At 35.8% G+C, this 15,542-nt stretch overlaps 3 protein-coding genes across 3 annotated transcripts in view; 1 reads left to right on the forward strand and 2 right to left on the reverse strand.

Annotated features, from left to right (window-relative positions):
• The window catches only part of LOC116171673 (pseudouridine-metabolizing bifunctional protein C1861.05-like), a 49,598-nt gene that overhangs the window by 31,796 nt on the left and 2,260 nt on the right, over positions 1 to 15,542 (forward strand). The window contains exons 2-3 of the mRNA XM_031488642.1: positions 2,947 to 3,237; positions 3,408 to 3,522. Of these exons, the coding sequence (XP_031344502.1) occupies positions 3,019 to 3,237; positions 3,408 to 3,522 (334 nt within the window). The 5' untranslated portion in view covers positions 2,947 to 3,018. The remainder of the gene's footprint in view (positions 1 to 2,946; positions 3,238 to 3,407; positions 3,523 to 15,542) is intronic.
• LOC116171674 lies at positions 7,747 to 9,307 on the reverse strand. The gene is made up of 4 exons (XM_031488644.1): positions 9,117 to 9,307; positions 9,003 to 9,069; positions 8,621 to 8,958; positions 7,747 to 8,568 (listed from the first exon to the last, which is right to left on the reverse strand). The coding sequence occupies exons 1-4, from the start codon at positions 9,151 to 9,153 to the stop codon at positions 8,327 to 8,329; spliced, it is 684 nt and encodes a 227-aa protein (XP_031344504.1). The 5' UTR covers positions 9,154 to 9,307; the 3' UTR covers positions 7,747 to 8,326.
• On the reverse strand, positions 11,558 to 13,105 carry LOC116171676. Its single transcript, XM_031488646.1, has 2 exons — positions 12,953 to 13,105; positions 11,558 to 12,810 (listed from the first exon to the last, which is right to left on the reverse strand). Exon 2 carries the CDS (start codon positions 12,808 to 12,810, stop codon positions 12,148 to 12,150), a length of 663 nt encoding a protein of 220 aa, XP_031344506.1. The 5' UTR covers positions 12,953 to 13,105; the 3' UTR covers positions 11,558 to 12,147.

Consider the following 15,542-nt stretch of genomic DNA (forward strand, 5'->3'; position numbering starts at 1 on the left):
TTTTCTGGCGGAACCAAGCGGGTACAAATTCTAATGTTGTGGATACAATTTGTCTTGAATTCATACGTTCCATTAATTCTGAAAATTTCCTTTTTTAGTAAAAAATTGTTTAAATGATGTATAAATTGTTTAAACAATGAAAATTTAACTTGGGTACAAATTAGTCTTTAATTCATAGTTTTTGATGCGAGTAATAAAATTTCAATCGGGAAAAGTGGGGGTGCTAACTTGATTTCAGTTAGCACCCCCACTTCAGAAATCGGTATTCCGGCAGAATTAAGCGGGTACAAATTCTAATTTTGTGGGTACAAATTAGCCTTTAATTAGTTTCTAAATTATAGGCATAGTTTACTTTATTTGAGCAAAGTGAGGGTGCTAACTTTATCGACCTGTTTTCCATTGAGGTCGCATCAACTAGGCAGCTTTTAAGTTACGGTTGTTTAGGCAAATTCCCACCCAGTAAAAACTTTATCTCCACACAAGAGGACATCAAGGGGGTAGGTCCTTAAATCTGATGGTGCTGACGTTCGGAAGGTTTGCGGTATCGACGCAGTGTTGTTGATAAATGCGATGTCAAATAACAAGTTGGCAATTCAAAGATCGAATGTGGCCTTGATAAGCTAGTTGGACTGGCGCATCGTGCCTCATATGCTGGAGGTGGTATTCCAGGGCACGGGGGTGGAAATATTGGTCTGTTGCTTTAACCGCAGAGGAACTCCGCAACCGATTCGTTATCGGTAGATTGTTTTTTCTTCAAGAATGGAAGATGCAAGAGAGGGTCTTCGTGCAAGTACCTTCATCACTATCGAACAAGAGTCTGTACCACGAACTTATAAATTAAGATGGACTGCTAATGCTGAATTGACAAATGACACCTACATGGGGGCAGCCATGATGTGCACTCACTTGGCGCGAAATTCAAATCAACTAATAAACAAGCTTTAACCTCCCGTTTTCTAAATAAATTACTTTAACACATGTCATTTTCCAAGGTTGCAATAGTCTCAAAACTTGAGCACTAGGAAAATTCCCCTAGAAAATAACTAAAAAGTGCACATCATGGCCGCGCCCATGCTAGGGCCATTTCTACCTCTATCCAACTGTTTGATCAGCAGTCTATCTTAATTTATAAGTTCGTAGTCTGTACCTACGCTACAACCGTAGCCCGTGTTGCGAGACGCAGAACAACGTACCGAGTATTCCACAAATCCCGAGAGACATCGAGAAATATGAAATGTTTGTTCGAGCACATTCTAAAGAGTCCTTGAACACTCAAGAACATTCTAGAAAGAATGTTTTTTGTTATATAAACAACTGGAATTCTGTTTCGAGTTTAGTTCCAATTTCGATGCGCTTGTGTTATGTTATAAATTGTCGGTGATAAATAATAATGACTGTTATAAATAAATAAAACCACCTAATTTGCCTACTTGGGGCGCCTTGGCTTTTCAAAATTGAAACTTACCTCCACCCCTGTAGATAGCTTTTCCAGGAATCCAGACCAACCAATGTTCTTTAATTTACTCTTAATTCTGACACTCATGCCTGTAGATCGCCAACTCTCGAGCTCTTTTCTTTTTAACAAAACAGCTGATTATCCTCCTACAGTATTAAATATGCATAGTGTTTGATTATAATTAAGTTTAGAAAATCATACTTGTCGGCTTCAGTTCGATATTCCCACTATAACTTTAGAACCAATTTATCCTGATTAGCATCCTGAGTTTCCGGTCTCGAGGGTCGAACTGGGATCCATTTTCATTTTTCTTACGAACGATTTGAAATTATAATCCATCGTAAATTCTGTGATTGATAGCGCTAGTACAACTCGGAGCTGGAACTAGAAGAATAATGTACATAATTAGTTATCGTTTGTTAGAAATTATTGCTTACAGCGAACATTCTACCTAGCCGGCGTTTCAGAATTCAAATTATGCAACGACAGCTAATCGATACCTTGCTTGTGAAAAGCGCATAAATATTATGCAGAACGAAAAATGTGCGGGATATCTCATCAGAACTGCTAATAATTCTAATTTACACTGTACTGCAATGTCTTGAAACAGTTTTGCTAAAAGTAATTTAATACAACAGGTACCTACTAAACAACCGCCATCGCCCTAAATTACACCATGCATAACTAAATACCTATGTTAAGGGCAGCAAATTACATACGCCCTTCTAAGTTTAGGGTTAAAGTAGTAGTGAGGTAGTTTCTGTTGAAACATATATGTGACCTGCATAATAATCCAAAGGGAACATTTGCCATTTTTCATATAGAGTTTGAGAGGGTAACTGTGAAGTGTGCTGAAATGGAATTTTAATCGGTGGTAAGTAGGGTATTTTCTCTGGTTAAGGACTGATCTCTAGATATTATAACTTACAATCCTAGGGCACGGTCAACTTTGTATGAGTTTAATATCTATTGGATATTCGGGGATTCTGAATTACCTATATAATACGAGTACAATATTACATGCTGGGACGAAGGTCTTTCTAATTTTTTAATAAATATGAAGGGTATCGTACAATACTCAATATTCGTAGGAAGCTACGAAGCTCTGGATAGGACACATAGGAAATTATTTTGTAATTTACAGTTGTAACTGGGAATTAGTTTATTATAATTTACAGTTGTAAGGGGGAATTACACTAATTTACAGTTGTAACTGGGAATTATCCTTCACAGTTACAACGGTAAATTAGTATAATTCCCAGTTACAACTGTAAATTAGCATAATTCCCAATTACAACTGTAAAGTATAAACTAATTCCCAGTGACAACTGTAATTTACAAAATAATTTCCTATGTGTCCTATCCAGAGCTTCGTAGGAAGCAGACAGGCCAACAACCTCCTATTTACAAACCACAGTCACACACAATTTAAAAATCTGCAATACATTTTTGTAAAAGTTTCTTGACACTTATTTGATACTTTTTTTCAGTTCGACGGAACAATATTCGAAGCGAAATTCGACCAACACGCTGGAGGTGTTGCGAGAAATATCGCCGAAGCTATGAGCAAGTTGGGTTGTTCGCCAACCTTTATATCCGTCGTGGGAAATGACAGTTATGGCAAAAATTTACGTTCAATGTTATCACCGACGTGCTCAAAGAATATTCACACGCTTCCTGAGCATAATACGGCCCAGTGCCATGTAGTTTTCGATAGAGGTGGTGACTGCAAGCTGTTGATTGGTGACGTGGACATATTTCAAGAAATAACCAGCGAAATGGTATTTTGAACTAGGTTACTTAATTTTGGATTTGTCGGATACAACAGTGACGTAATGTAGGTGTAATTCACCTGAAAGAGGTACAAAATTGCCGTTATACGGTCGCATTCGACATTTTCAAAGACCTAGGCCATTGGAATGAAAGTACCTCTTAGCCGATTTTATTTTAGATTTTCAAACACGAAGAAGACATAAAAAAGAGTCCTTTGCTTATTTTGGATGGAAACCTGACTTTAGGTGCAATGGATACAGCTTTAGAAACTGCTAGCAAGCATAATGTGCCAGGTGAGTAACTTTAGATGTGTTACTTGACCCAATTTCAGAAAATGCGGATATTAATATATAACGATATAACGTCTTTAGCGCAAACTACTGAATTCAAACCAAAAACTTAGAGAAATGTTACTATAGATGTCTAAAATATATGCACAATGAATTTTGAATTTGAATTTTAATATCAGTTTTTTTTTAAAGGCGCTTCTCCAATTCGAAAATGTTCCTTCGCGTACATTTTATCGGAGGTAAATACACAAGAGCTATATTTTTAATCGGATAAATTTATTTTTACACCAAAGTTTTGTTGCAACGGAAATAACTAAAGATCAAAAGTGTGATAAAATCGCCACAGAGTTTTTTCCAGGAAGCAACAAAATTAAAAAAATTAATTAAAGAATTAAAAGTAAAATTATCCTGATTTAAAACCAAGATCGAGTGTATTTTAGGGAGATTAATAAAAGACAGTAAATTTTACAACCACTATGTATATTACGCATTCCTACGCGCATTTTTATCTCTGATAAAAAGCTACATAGCGTTTAATCGCTGATAAAAAGCTACCTAGCTTGTAATCAGATAAAAAATGATCTGATTGGTTAGAATTTCAAACAATCACCAAGCTGATTGGTCGTATATTAATGGAGTGTATTCATCAGGGGTAAATACACAAGGGCTTGGTTTTAAATCAGGATAATTTTATTTTTAATTCACTCAAATTTTGTTGCTTCCTGGAAATTCCTTTGCAACAAAACTTTCGTGTAAAAATAAAATTATCCAATTAAAAATCAAGCTCTTGTATTTACCCCTGATTAATAAAAGACAGTAAATTTCACAACCACTATATATTTTACGCATTCCTACACGCATTTTTATCCAGGGTCGGCTCAAGGCAAAAGTTACGTCTAAGCAAGCACTAAAATTGGTAAGTAGCGCATTTTCCATGCATTCATTACTACTTCCGGACACACCTGATGTTTAAAGTATGCGATATGTGTGCCTTTACAAGAAGAATTTCTGGTTAAAATTTAAAAAAATCTCCATAAATAAGAAAATTGACATTGCGCAGTTTGCACATGCGCATATTAATCGTCAAGATTTTTCTTGGTTGAGGTGCCAGATCTGTTAGCTACCGAATGGAGAAAGAACCAACCGCATATCTTGAAAACTGTAGAAGTGGTTAAGACCTCAGACGGACGGAGAAAGTGGCCATAATAGCGCCTTCCAACATGAGTTGGAAAATGCGCTAAAAATACAGGTTGTTGTTTAATGTCATGCTGGTGGTCGTAGCACTCGTCAAAATAAGAAAAAAAAATGCAAATGTGTGCGATGGTCTACACGACGACAGGTAGCTTTTTATCAGTGATAAAAACAGGGCCGGCTTTAGGCGTAAGCGGTGTAACTCGTCGCTTACGCCGCATACAAGAAGGGGCGCAAAAATTACTCATGTTTAATGACTGACGGACCAAAGACGTAAAAATCGGTACACGGGAAGCATATCATAAAATTAATTAATGTCATGCAGATATTTCAGGGGGTGATACTCGTCAAAATAAGAAAAAATGCAAATATATGCATGGCCTAAAAGGCGTCGTTTTTGTCATACAGGGTGACAATGAAAATGCAACACCCTGCGACCAACTATTTGATACTTTATTGTAGCGAGATTCTAAAAAATAATTGATCTATGAAATTTGAAACAATTATCCCAGATAGGGAATGCAATCCCGCAGAAAAATCTCAATCCCGGTATTTGCGGGATTGTTAGATGATAATCCCGCGGGATCCCGGTATTTGCGGGATCCCGCAAAACTTTAAACAAATTTGCAAATAAGCAATTCTGTGCGGTTAACTTCTGTATTAAAATAAATCGCTAATTATCACAATATTTAACAAAAAAGTACCTTCAGCCTAACTTAGAACTCAAAACAACCTCACCTGTAAAGCACAAAAAAATGAACTTCTAAAGTGCCTCAAAAATCATAGTACATTTTTAACGAAAAAAGTTTAACAATTATTTAAAAAATAACTTCTCCGTTATGAGTTTCATTAACAATGTAAACAGAATCGTCCCCTTGGTCGACAAATTCCTCAGTCCCGCAAATCCCGCGGGATCCCGCTCCATTTATATGCGGGATTAATCCCGCAAAAATGCTGCGGGATCCCAGTATTTCGGAATCCCGCGATCCCGGTATTGCATTCCCTAATCCCCGAACATAAGAGAGAAAACGCAAAATACGAGAACAAATTTGTAACTTTGCCACCCTGTATAACAAAAATGGCTAGCTGCCTAGCTTTTAATCACTTAAAAATCCTCTGATTGGTTAGAATTTGAAACAATCACCAAGCTGATTGGTCGTATATTACTGGAGTGTATTAATCACTTGTAAATAAACGGCCTTACCACGAATTATGCTGCCAGCCCGTTTCATCTTTTTCCTTCTTGCGTAACTTAAACTCGTTGGTAACTCGCACTTTTAGCCTTCGTTTAAATGTTCCCCAACGACATAATCGAAGTTTTTTTTAACGCGCCACTGTATTAATAAAACAAGAAACTTACACGAACGAAGTGGTACGTGCTAACTCTTGAAAAAGAATTTCACCGCGTAATATTCACAATTTTTCGAAATAGTAAATTTCACACATAAATGGTACGTGCTAACTCTTTGGAAGTTTAGTCTCGACTGCCGAAAACCACCTTACAATCTGGTTTTCCCTAGCGTGTATCTCAAAAACAGCTTGCGTTCTTATCGAAATGCACACGTTGTCATCGCTCTTATTCAAGACGTTCACGTTCCCTATGAAGCGGTATATGTGTAAATTTTCCGATGTTGAACAAAATTCATAATTTAAAAGTAACATTTTTGAAACGGCTGCCACCCATTACAACAAGAACGTGACGAGACTAACCATGTGTCCCGACAAAATTGTCCACTATGCACCCAAATGGAATAAATTAGATAATATAAATGGGGGGAAATGAAGATTGGGCCTTCGGGTTACAAAGTGTCCCCCGCCTACTAGTGCGAGTGATCTAATTTCGCCTGTAGTTAATTGAAAATGTCGCAAATAACAAAAAATAACGATTTAAGTCGATATTTTCATTAAATGATGCAAATTCAATTCGATTCCAAAAATTCCGTGGCTGCGGGTAGTGGGAAAATACTTTTTAAGTAGAGTTCCATTACAATCAAGCATTATTGCAAGTATCACAATATCGACTTAAATCGTTATTTTTGTTATTTTCAATTAGGTAACTACATGCGAAATTAGATCACTCAAGAGTAAGGCGGGGGAAGTATGCACACAACAAATTTCATGGAATTCTTTCCATTTTCGTTGTCCGGCCAAGAATTGCAGTGGAACTTTTTTTTCGAATTTTCAAATACTAATTCCAGATTCGTGATTTTCATGTTCAAAAACCCCAGATACCAAACTTCGTCGAAATCAACATTTTTTATTTTGCAAAAGAAATCACAAAATAAATAATTAAGTTTTTATACTGGTAGCGCTATCTACCGGTAAAATTATAGCACCTCCGAAAACCATATCGAAATTATTTTCTTAAATTATCGATCTCACAAGTAATCTAACTCAAAATAAACTAGAGCCTGCACATCTACATTATAGCAGAAAGCTTTTAGTGAAAATTTGAAGTCTCTAGCTATTGTAGCTGCTGAGACATCTCACCTGGACAGCCGGCCAGCCAGTCATAACGAATATAATAGCGTATTTTTTTCAAAAATGCACTAAAAATTAAAGAAGAAATTCAAATTTCACCACTTCTTTGTTGGTGACTCCCAAACGAATCACGTTGGACCATCGGTTTATTTGGAAAAAGCGCTTGTCTTGATCCCCTCTATCACCCAATTTTTTTTACATGCGGTCATGTAATACCCTGTATATTTTCGCATTCCTACGCGCATTTTTATCGCTGATAAAAAGCTACAAAATCATCTGATTGGTTAGAATTTGAAACCACCAAGCTGATTGGTCTTAATATTAAAGGAGTTGTAAAAAAGAATTATTAAGGATAGGGAAATTTTATTCTTTTTCATTATCAACTTGTTTTGTTAATTCATTTATGTGACAGTTCAGATTTGATTTATTGGTATTTCGTTTATATACGGGGTATGTTCAAATGGACGCTGTAATCCAATTTTAATAATCAGAATTTTACGTTTACTTTTATTGCTGTGTGTAGTAATTGATCTTTTAATACTACAAATATAACAATATTATTGTTGTAAATATTTATTACAAAATCATTAAAATTTATACAAATCATTAGCATAATATAATATCCTGAGAGGACGGAATAATAATACCTATCATACCCATGGTTAAACACACTAAAAATATTTAAAATTGTCATAAAATTTCACATAGCAATACAAATAAATTATCAAAAAAGAATCACATACATTATCAGAAAAGCCCCATCGTGCTACTTGTGAAACCATTCCATTACTTATTTTCACATTACAACATATATAAAAATATACTTATTGGTCCTTGATCATAATAAAAAAATACAAAACTTTGTATAATAGATTTGTACTTAAAATTGATTAGGCATTTTAGATCACCGACTTGAACTGCAAGTCATTTGTAGTAAAATAATAAAACTCTTTTCCAACAACCATCCCATCTAAATAGGTAAGTATGCTAATACTATTTGAAAATACAAGCTACCTATCTTGATAATATCAATTTACTTTTTAAGATTCTAACAATTATTATCGTGCAATATCAATAGGCACATACATAATTGTGCGTTTCCTACATCTAAAAATACAGACCAACGACTTTAGATTCACCAGCCAAGGCGATGCTGGCTCGGATGCATTTGCATAATTAAATTGCGAGATTCGCGTCTCAACTCGTATGCTTGACGAGCAGCAAAATACAAGAAGATTGCTGCAAATGCGTGGAAAAAGAATGAAATGACGGCCAATCCGTACGACCAGCTTAAGTAATTCCAATTTGGATACATTAGCCAATCACGACGAGCGTGGGAACCTCCAAAAATCGCAACGGACAAAAACATCAGAAATGCTAAAAGGAATTTTCAAGTGAATTTTCCACTAATAGGTAGTAAAGGACTTACCAGTTAATGTGATGCATATAAAGTCAAAAATACATATAATCCACTCGTACTGGAGCACAAACTCCAAAGGCCACCTGCACAATTGGCAAGCCATTACAATTTGCGAGGAAAAGCTTAATAAAAACGATACAGTTACAAATGTTTGGACGACAATTAACCATCCGGGTAACATCCATTCTCGAATAACGTTGTACTCGAAACTAAAAACGTGATTACAACCGTCGAACAAGTGATCAAACTGGTAATAGGGAAAGCGAAAATTCTCAAAGCAATATTCCCAAAGTCCCATGTTTTTAAACGATGAAAAGGTTTCTTCGAACGATTGCACCCAATACGGGCTGAAATGAAAGGTTTATTTTCATTCGGTGTCTGTTAATCTTACCTGCAAAACGCTATCAGAAGCAACAGTCCTGCAATGTAGGATAAAAGGGCCCCATTTACTAGGTGACCTAAGTAAAGAATTTGTAGGTTAGTTTGTATTAGAGATTTATTTTACCAGAGGCTCTGGGGTAATCTTTCGTCTCCACACTCATTTTGATTCTTTCGGTATTTTATAAACCTCGTCAGAAATTGTGAATGATTAATTATTTAACAATTCATTAACAACAAACTTCATGACGTATGGACACGCCTTGCAAATTTGCAATGTAAATATTTTGATGTTTGAAAATCTTGGCGGGAGTCCACAATGGAAGTTGAAATTCTTTTAATTTTCAAGTGTAAACTTGAAAATCATGTGTCCATTTTACACCTTCTCAATTCCTATAACATGAAATGTACGTATTTTATCTATGAAGAACCGAAAGTCTTCTTTTTGAGCATTCTTGTCAGATACCTACGAGCAAAGAGTGTATTATATACAGTGTGTCCCAGGTAGAACGCACCTTAGGGAAACAGCAATGCATTTTTTCGCGAAGGATCCACGAGGCCTTTGAAATCCAATCTCTTTCTAGCATCAGGCAAGCGCTGCAATATCGTACGTTGCACGCTCACTTCACATAGGTACATTATCACAGCGCTCCTGGATCCTTCGCGAAAAAATACATTAATTACCTATGTTTCCTTATGGTACGTTCTCCCTGGGACACACGGTATATACTCTTTGCTACAAGTAATAAATACTCGTATAGTCATTTAAATCCATTTTTTGCCCGTAACTTTTGATGCAGTCGCCCAATCTTGTAAATTTCGGAAGTTCGGATTCTACAGGCCAAAATCCATTGGAGATGAATGGAGCAAAAACTGAAGATCAAGATAAAATGAGGAAGGAGTTGGGACGTCACATTTTTCGACAGACCTAGCCTTGATGTCTTACCGACGATGTAGATTTACTTTTCAAATAGATATAAAATTCTTATAGATGTATAGAACAAACATTTCCGAATTTCAAGAATGGACGACTATACTGCATTCATTATAAGAAGGTCGTAGATGGCGCTGTGTTTGAAGATCGACACACACAGTAAAAATATAAAACGGCACAAAATTTGAAAAATATAAATATAAATCAAACGATATCACGCTTGGATCTTTGAAATTGACAGCTAATGACAGTTCGACAGTTTAGTTCGTAATTGAAACTTCTATAACAGACAGAATTCGTCACTCGTTTTATTTTTCAGGGTAATACTGTATCATGTTTTAACCAATCACAGTGAAGATCAAGCCGTCCCTATGCTTTCTACCGCTACCTTCTTAAAATGAATAGCGTATAGGTCAAAACTTATGGGCAAAAAACCGATTTACAAGGAAGAAAGAAAGAGGTATATCTTTTGCTGTACTGGTCCAATTTTGAAAATTTTGGCCGTTTTGGATCCTACAGTACAAAATCTCTTTCCGGCGAATCAAAAATTTCTCTATTTTCCATAAAATAGCAAGACTCACTAATTGATTCCTATATTTCTGACGAAAAAAGACTTCCTGTTCTAGTTCGACAAGGAAAAAACTTTTTCTTATAGATTTTTGATTCTACGAACCAAAATTTATAAGGAAAAGGGTATTCCCGATCAATTTCGGAGTATTCGAAAAATACTTGTCTGAAATCGACCAAGAAAAAACTTCTTTCTATAGATTTTTGCCTGTAAAATCCAAAAACTGCGAAAATACTGCTGTGTAAACAATATATCGAGTTGTACATTGAGGTTTAGATCCAGTCACGAAAGTCAATACGTGTCGTTCAATTACTAACCATATGTTCATTTCAATTTATTTAATTAATCTGGTAGGATTCCTTACGAATAAACACAAAACGATTTTGAGTATCCAGCCTCTATCCGAGGTGTTTATTTATTTGATTCGTAAAAAAGATTAGTTCCTAGAATTATTAGGGATAGGAAATTTTTATCTCAATTGCCTTATGAATTTGTTTTATTTTGTGACAGTTCAGATTTGATTTATTGGGTGTCTTGTTTATTTTTATCAACGATTAATGTAATTATCTAGAGATAAGGATACCTTTTAATCGAGAAAAATATTGTTTGTTTTCGTAGAAAATATGTGTTGTACCTATTTTAAAATAAGATTGTAGTGAAGCTTTCGTCGGTTTATAGAGTTGCCAGGCGTCGATAATTGGATAAGAAATTTCGATTTGTTTAAAGGAGGGAAGTCCGTTTAGAAGGGACCTTTTGTCAATTGCGAGGGCGGGATGCTGTACGTCTAAAGTGACATCCTGAGCGGCCTATAGATCATTCTTATATAATTAAACATTACCATTGGAGGAGTAATCTCGTGACTAGCGTTGGCCATAACCAAAAGTTGTGATGCATTCCTTCTCGTCTTTTCTTTTCTATTCATTATTAGAAGGTAGTAGGTGACGCTGTGCTTGAAGAAAAGCACACACATGAAAAATATAAAACGGCACTAAACTTGAAAAAAATAAATCAAACAATTTCACGCTTTGATCTTCGAAATTGGCACCTAATGACAGTTCATCAAGTGTTTAGTTGGAAACAACTGTACATCTTTATTAACAAATTTGTATAAAATCTTTGAGTACAATATAAAATACTTTAAAAATGTCACATTGTAATTTTACAAAAAAGGTAAACTTGATGTATAAATTCTATGATTGTATCAAAATGTCAACATATTGCCTTGGCATACATAAATTGGAGCAATAACTGACATTTTTTAAGTGTAACACCTAACGATTCGAACAGGAGTAATAAAATTTCATTCCTTGTGCACTTTGTGCATAAATTACCATTCATAACAAAACAACGAAAAAAGATTTGTTCAAATGATGTATAGAATTTAAAATTACAACTTACTTACTATAGTTACGTAATTGTCACAAAAACTTAAAAAATACAAACACCTTTTTTGCACTAGTGTTTGTCTCCAGTTCAAATATTAACTATTTTTATATACACATATATAATGGACGGAATTGGTCAATCAAATTATAAAATTTAAAATTACCACTTAAATACTATAAAAATACTAAAGTAATTAGTCACAATGCAAATAAAATAAGCATCAACTATTCAAACTTGGACGGATTTTGTATAAATACAGAAGCATTTGTACTACGTTTTCGTTTCCAACGTAAATCTGCTCTGAGAGTCCTTTAATTCAGCTTTCTTCTTCTTCTGTATGTTAGCTTCAACAAAATACAAAGCCGATGACACCAGCGCCGCGATAACACCAATGCAGGCTAATGCAAAGGACCATCCGAAGAAGTTATTCGCATGCCCCGGCATCCAACCGTTACGATTTGCCAACGATGCAAAAACAATAACAGCTATGCCACCCGATAGACCTGCTATTAATGTGACAACCGCAGTGGCCCAAATTAACATGACAAACTTTGACATGTCGGGCCCGCAACAAAGGCCGTACAGCAAACTAAGAACGGCTCCTATTAGCATGCATATAAAGGCTACGGTGAAAAAGAACTGTGTGGTTTTCATGAAAGCGGGTGCCAAATATCCGCGTATGTCATCGTAGCCTGTTGTAAAGGGATCGAACAGCCATCGACATCCCACGAAAAATCGTCTCTGATACTGATCGTGGGGGTCCGCCAAGGAGCGGAAGCAGTGACTCCATAATCCGAAACGGTCCAACTTTGCACCAGTGATTCGATAATCTGATACCAACCAACTAGGGGTTCCAAATGCTACAGCTATTAATACGAATGCTACTGCAAAGAAGCCCAATGCTACATTTCCTGAAAGTGATCTGCGTGACATCTACAAAACAAAATTTAAGTAAAAGAAAAAGGGAATTAAGGGCCATTGTTTTGAACTACTCTAACCTACATCTAAATTACCTACAGCCATATGGACTAAGGTATGAATAAATAATTTATTAAAAAACGTGGTAAACGCTCACCTTACATTACACAATTGGAGTCTAACGTATTTCGGGATATTTTGTGGATTTCTTAGGAATCAGGGCTTCATTCATTAAGCCACACCTTGTGCACACTCACACTTGAAAACCACCTCAAAACAGACCGCCCGCCACCATTGCAAGGAAGCGGTACTCCACTTGTGTACCTTACCCTGCGGGTTTAATTGCAATTGCACGTGTTTGAGCGACGCAAAAATTCAAAAAAAAACCAATCGTCCACAATGAAAGTCTCCTTGCAATAATTGTAAATTTCCTTGGGACGTTAAGAATAGAAGGTAGACGCCACTTATTTGTGATTGTGAACAGAATATCCTTTCTTCTATTTTACACACAATTTAAAATACACACTAAAGTCAATTTTAAAGTTTTAGTTTCCCAACATAATAAAAACTGTCCTCGAAGACTGACCCTGCTTACACAATGTACAAATGGAACTAATTAAATTCTTGCTCAACATTAAACTGTATGGGTATTGTTAGGAATACAAGAGAAAATTTGACCTGTCTGCAGTATACCTACCTATATCATTTTACTAATTATTAACATTCCTGTATTACGACCGCTAATTAAAGAAAGTAGGACTTTGACTCGTTAGTAATTGAACTTGTTTACCTAAAGACTTCTCATGTGATTTAAACATTTAATGCTCTCCTGTGGTACCATATATTTTGCAACAACAAATGTGTCTTGATCAGATCCTCGCTATACTGCGCTATTCTGCGAATTTCGAAAAAAATTGCCCATTCGTCAGAGTTCCCGAAGTACGTACAATCGTAAACAATTCCATTGTAATGACCATGAAATGAAAATTAAGAAAAACATTACATGAATCAGAAGCATAGCAATGTAATTATTATTCGCTATTTTGATGTTTGTATAACTTTTTTGGTAGGTATCTGAAGTCGGGAGTTAAGAATGTGTAAGCGAGAGGGATATTTTTACTAAAATTACTTTTCACTTAACGCTAAAAGTAATTGTTGGTGGCAGAATTTTCTTTAAAAACGATGGAAACAAGCATCACGAATTATTCACGATTTTGGATCTCCGAACCGAACCATTCAATTGGGTAGAATGACATGCTGAAATCTGAATGGGCAATGGTTAATGTAGAAGTCAATACCTACCTATTTGACAAAGGGTTACGACGCCATCGCGTGTGTGTAGTATGTACCTACAGTGTATTTAGGATACACATCCTGCCTCGGTCCTCATAACTCGTGGAAAATATAGAGAACAGACTAATCATCAAACCTATGTCTCTCATTGCCCTGCCTACAAAACCTACAGTTTGAGATCATTTTAGATCGGATTTAATAGTGGCCGAATTTCATACGTTTATTTATCTTTATTGATTTTGAAACAAAATGTTCCAAGAACCACAGAGGAGGGGAATTGCAAATAATGCAAAAAAATATAATTTAGCACATCTTGCCGTCCCCTCCAAAGTGGCGCCCTGGGTTATTGCCCAGTTAGCTCATTTATAACCCTGGGCTACATTACTTATATGACCCGCGCCCCTCAACTCGTAGATCGAGAGGTATATCGTCGCGCAATATTTTACGTTTTCATCTAGCTCTAACCGTTTGAGCTATAGAAGGCCGCAAAGTTGGAAAAGCGAAAAACTCCCTTTTCGAAAGTGGTGCTACGGGTTTCGCCGTTTCCGCATCAAGCCATCCACTTTCAATCGCACCCCACGCTCCTCCACGTCGCCCAAGATCTCAGAAAGTGGGAAAAAGGTCGTCGTCTTAGTTTTCGAGTTACGAGTTTTTTTCGTTTTTTCCGCTGTATGCCTTTCGGGTTGCGGGATGCACCGACGACGTTTCAAAGACTTATGGACCGGTTCAGAGCAGGAAAAACGCGTGCAATAGTGCTCGCAACATTACAAGATATCGAAACAAAAGTTTATACAACAGTTTTTGGGGTCTTCAATGTCTACTATTTTATTTTAATTATACCTACAGGGTTGTTCATCAAGGCGTGACACACCAAAACTTAATGGAACACCCTGTATATTATTCGATGTTTCGATTCTTCTATTTTAAGTCAAATTTGAAAGAAGCATAATGTACCCAAATAATCGTTTCCGGGTTATCGAATTTTTAAAATAAACGAACGAGTGAAGAATAATAATTAATGATTCGAAACAATCATAACAAACAAAAAATCGGTTCTTTTCAGAAACCATATAATAATGAGGGCGTTCATCAATGTCTGGTGAACGACTCGCTCAGCAACCACTAAAAAAACCAAAATCAGGAGCGTTAAGCGTAAGCTGCGTACATACACTTATTACACTTGAAGGGCTTCAGTCAATGTTTTCAAAAGGAATTATTATATAATTATTGTTCTGCATTCAATAAATTTTAAAACAATAGCGTTGATTTTCAAAACTCAATAACCTAAAAACGATTGAATTTCCGTACATTATGCTTCTTACAAATTTTGTTTAAAATTAAGTTTGAAAAATCGAATAATGTATATGGTGTTTTATTTTAAAAATGCCATATTGATGTGCCACGCCTGTATAATTAAAATTATTACTTCCCAGTATATTCAAAACTTTTTGACT

Source organism: Photinus pyralis, unplaced genomic scaffold, assembly GCF_008802855.1.
Source record: "Photinus pyralis isolate 1611_PpyrPB1 unplaced genomic scaffold, Ppyr1.3 Ppyr1.4_LG5, whole genome shotgun sequence".
Taxonomy (NCBI): domain Eukaryota; kingdom Metazoa; phylum Arthropoda; class Insecta; order Coleoptera; family Lampyridae; genus Photinus; species Photinus pyralis.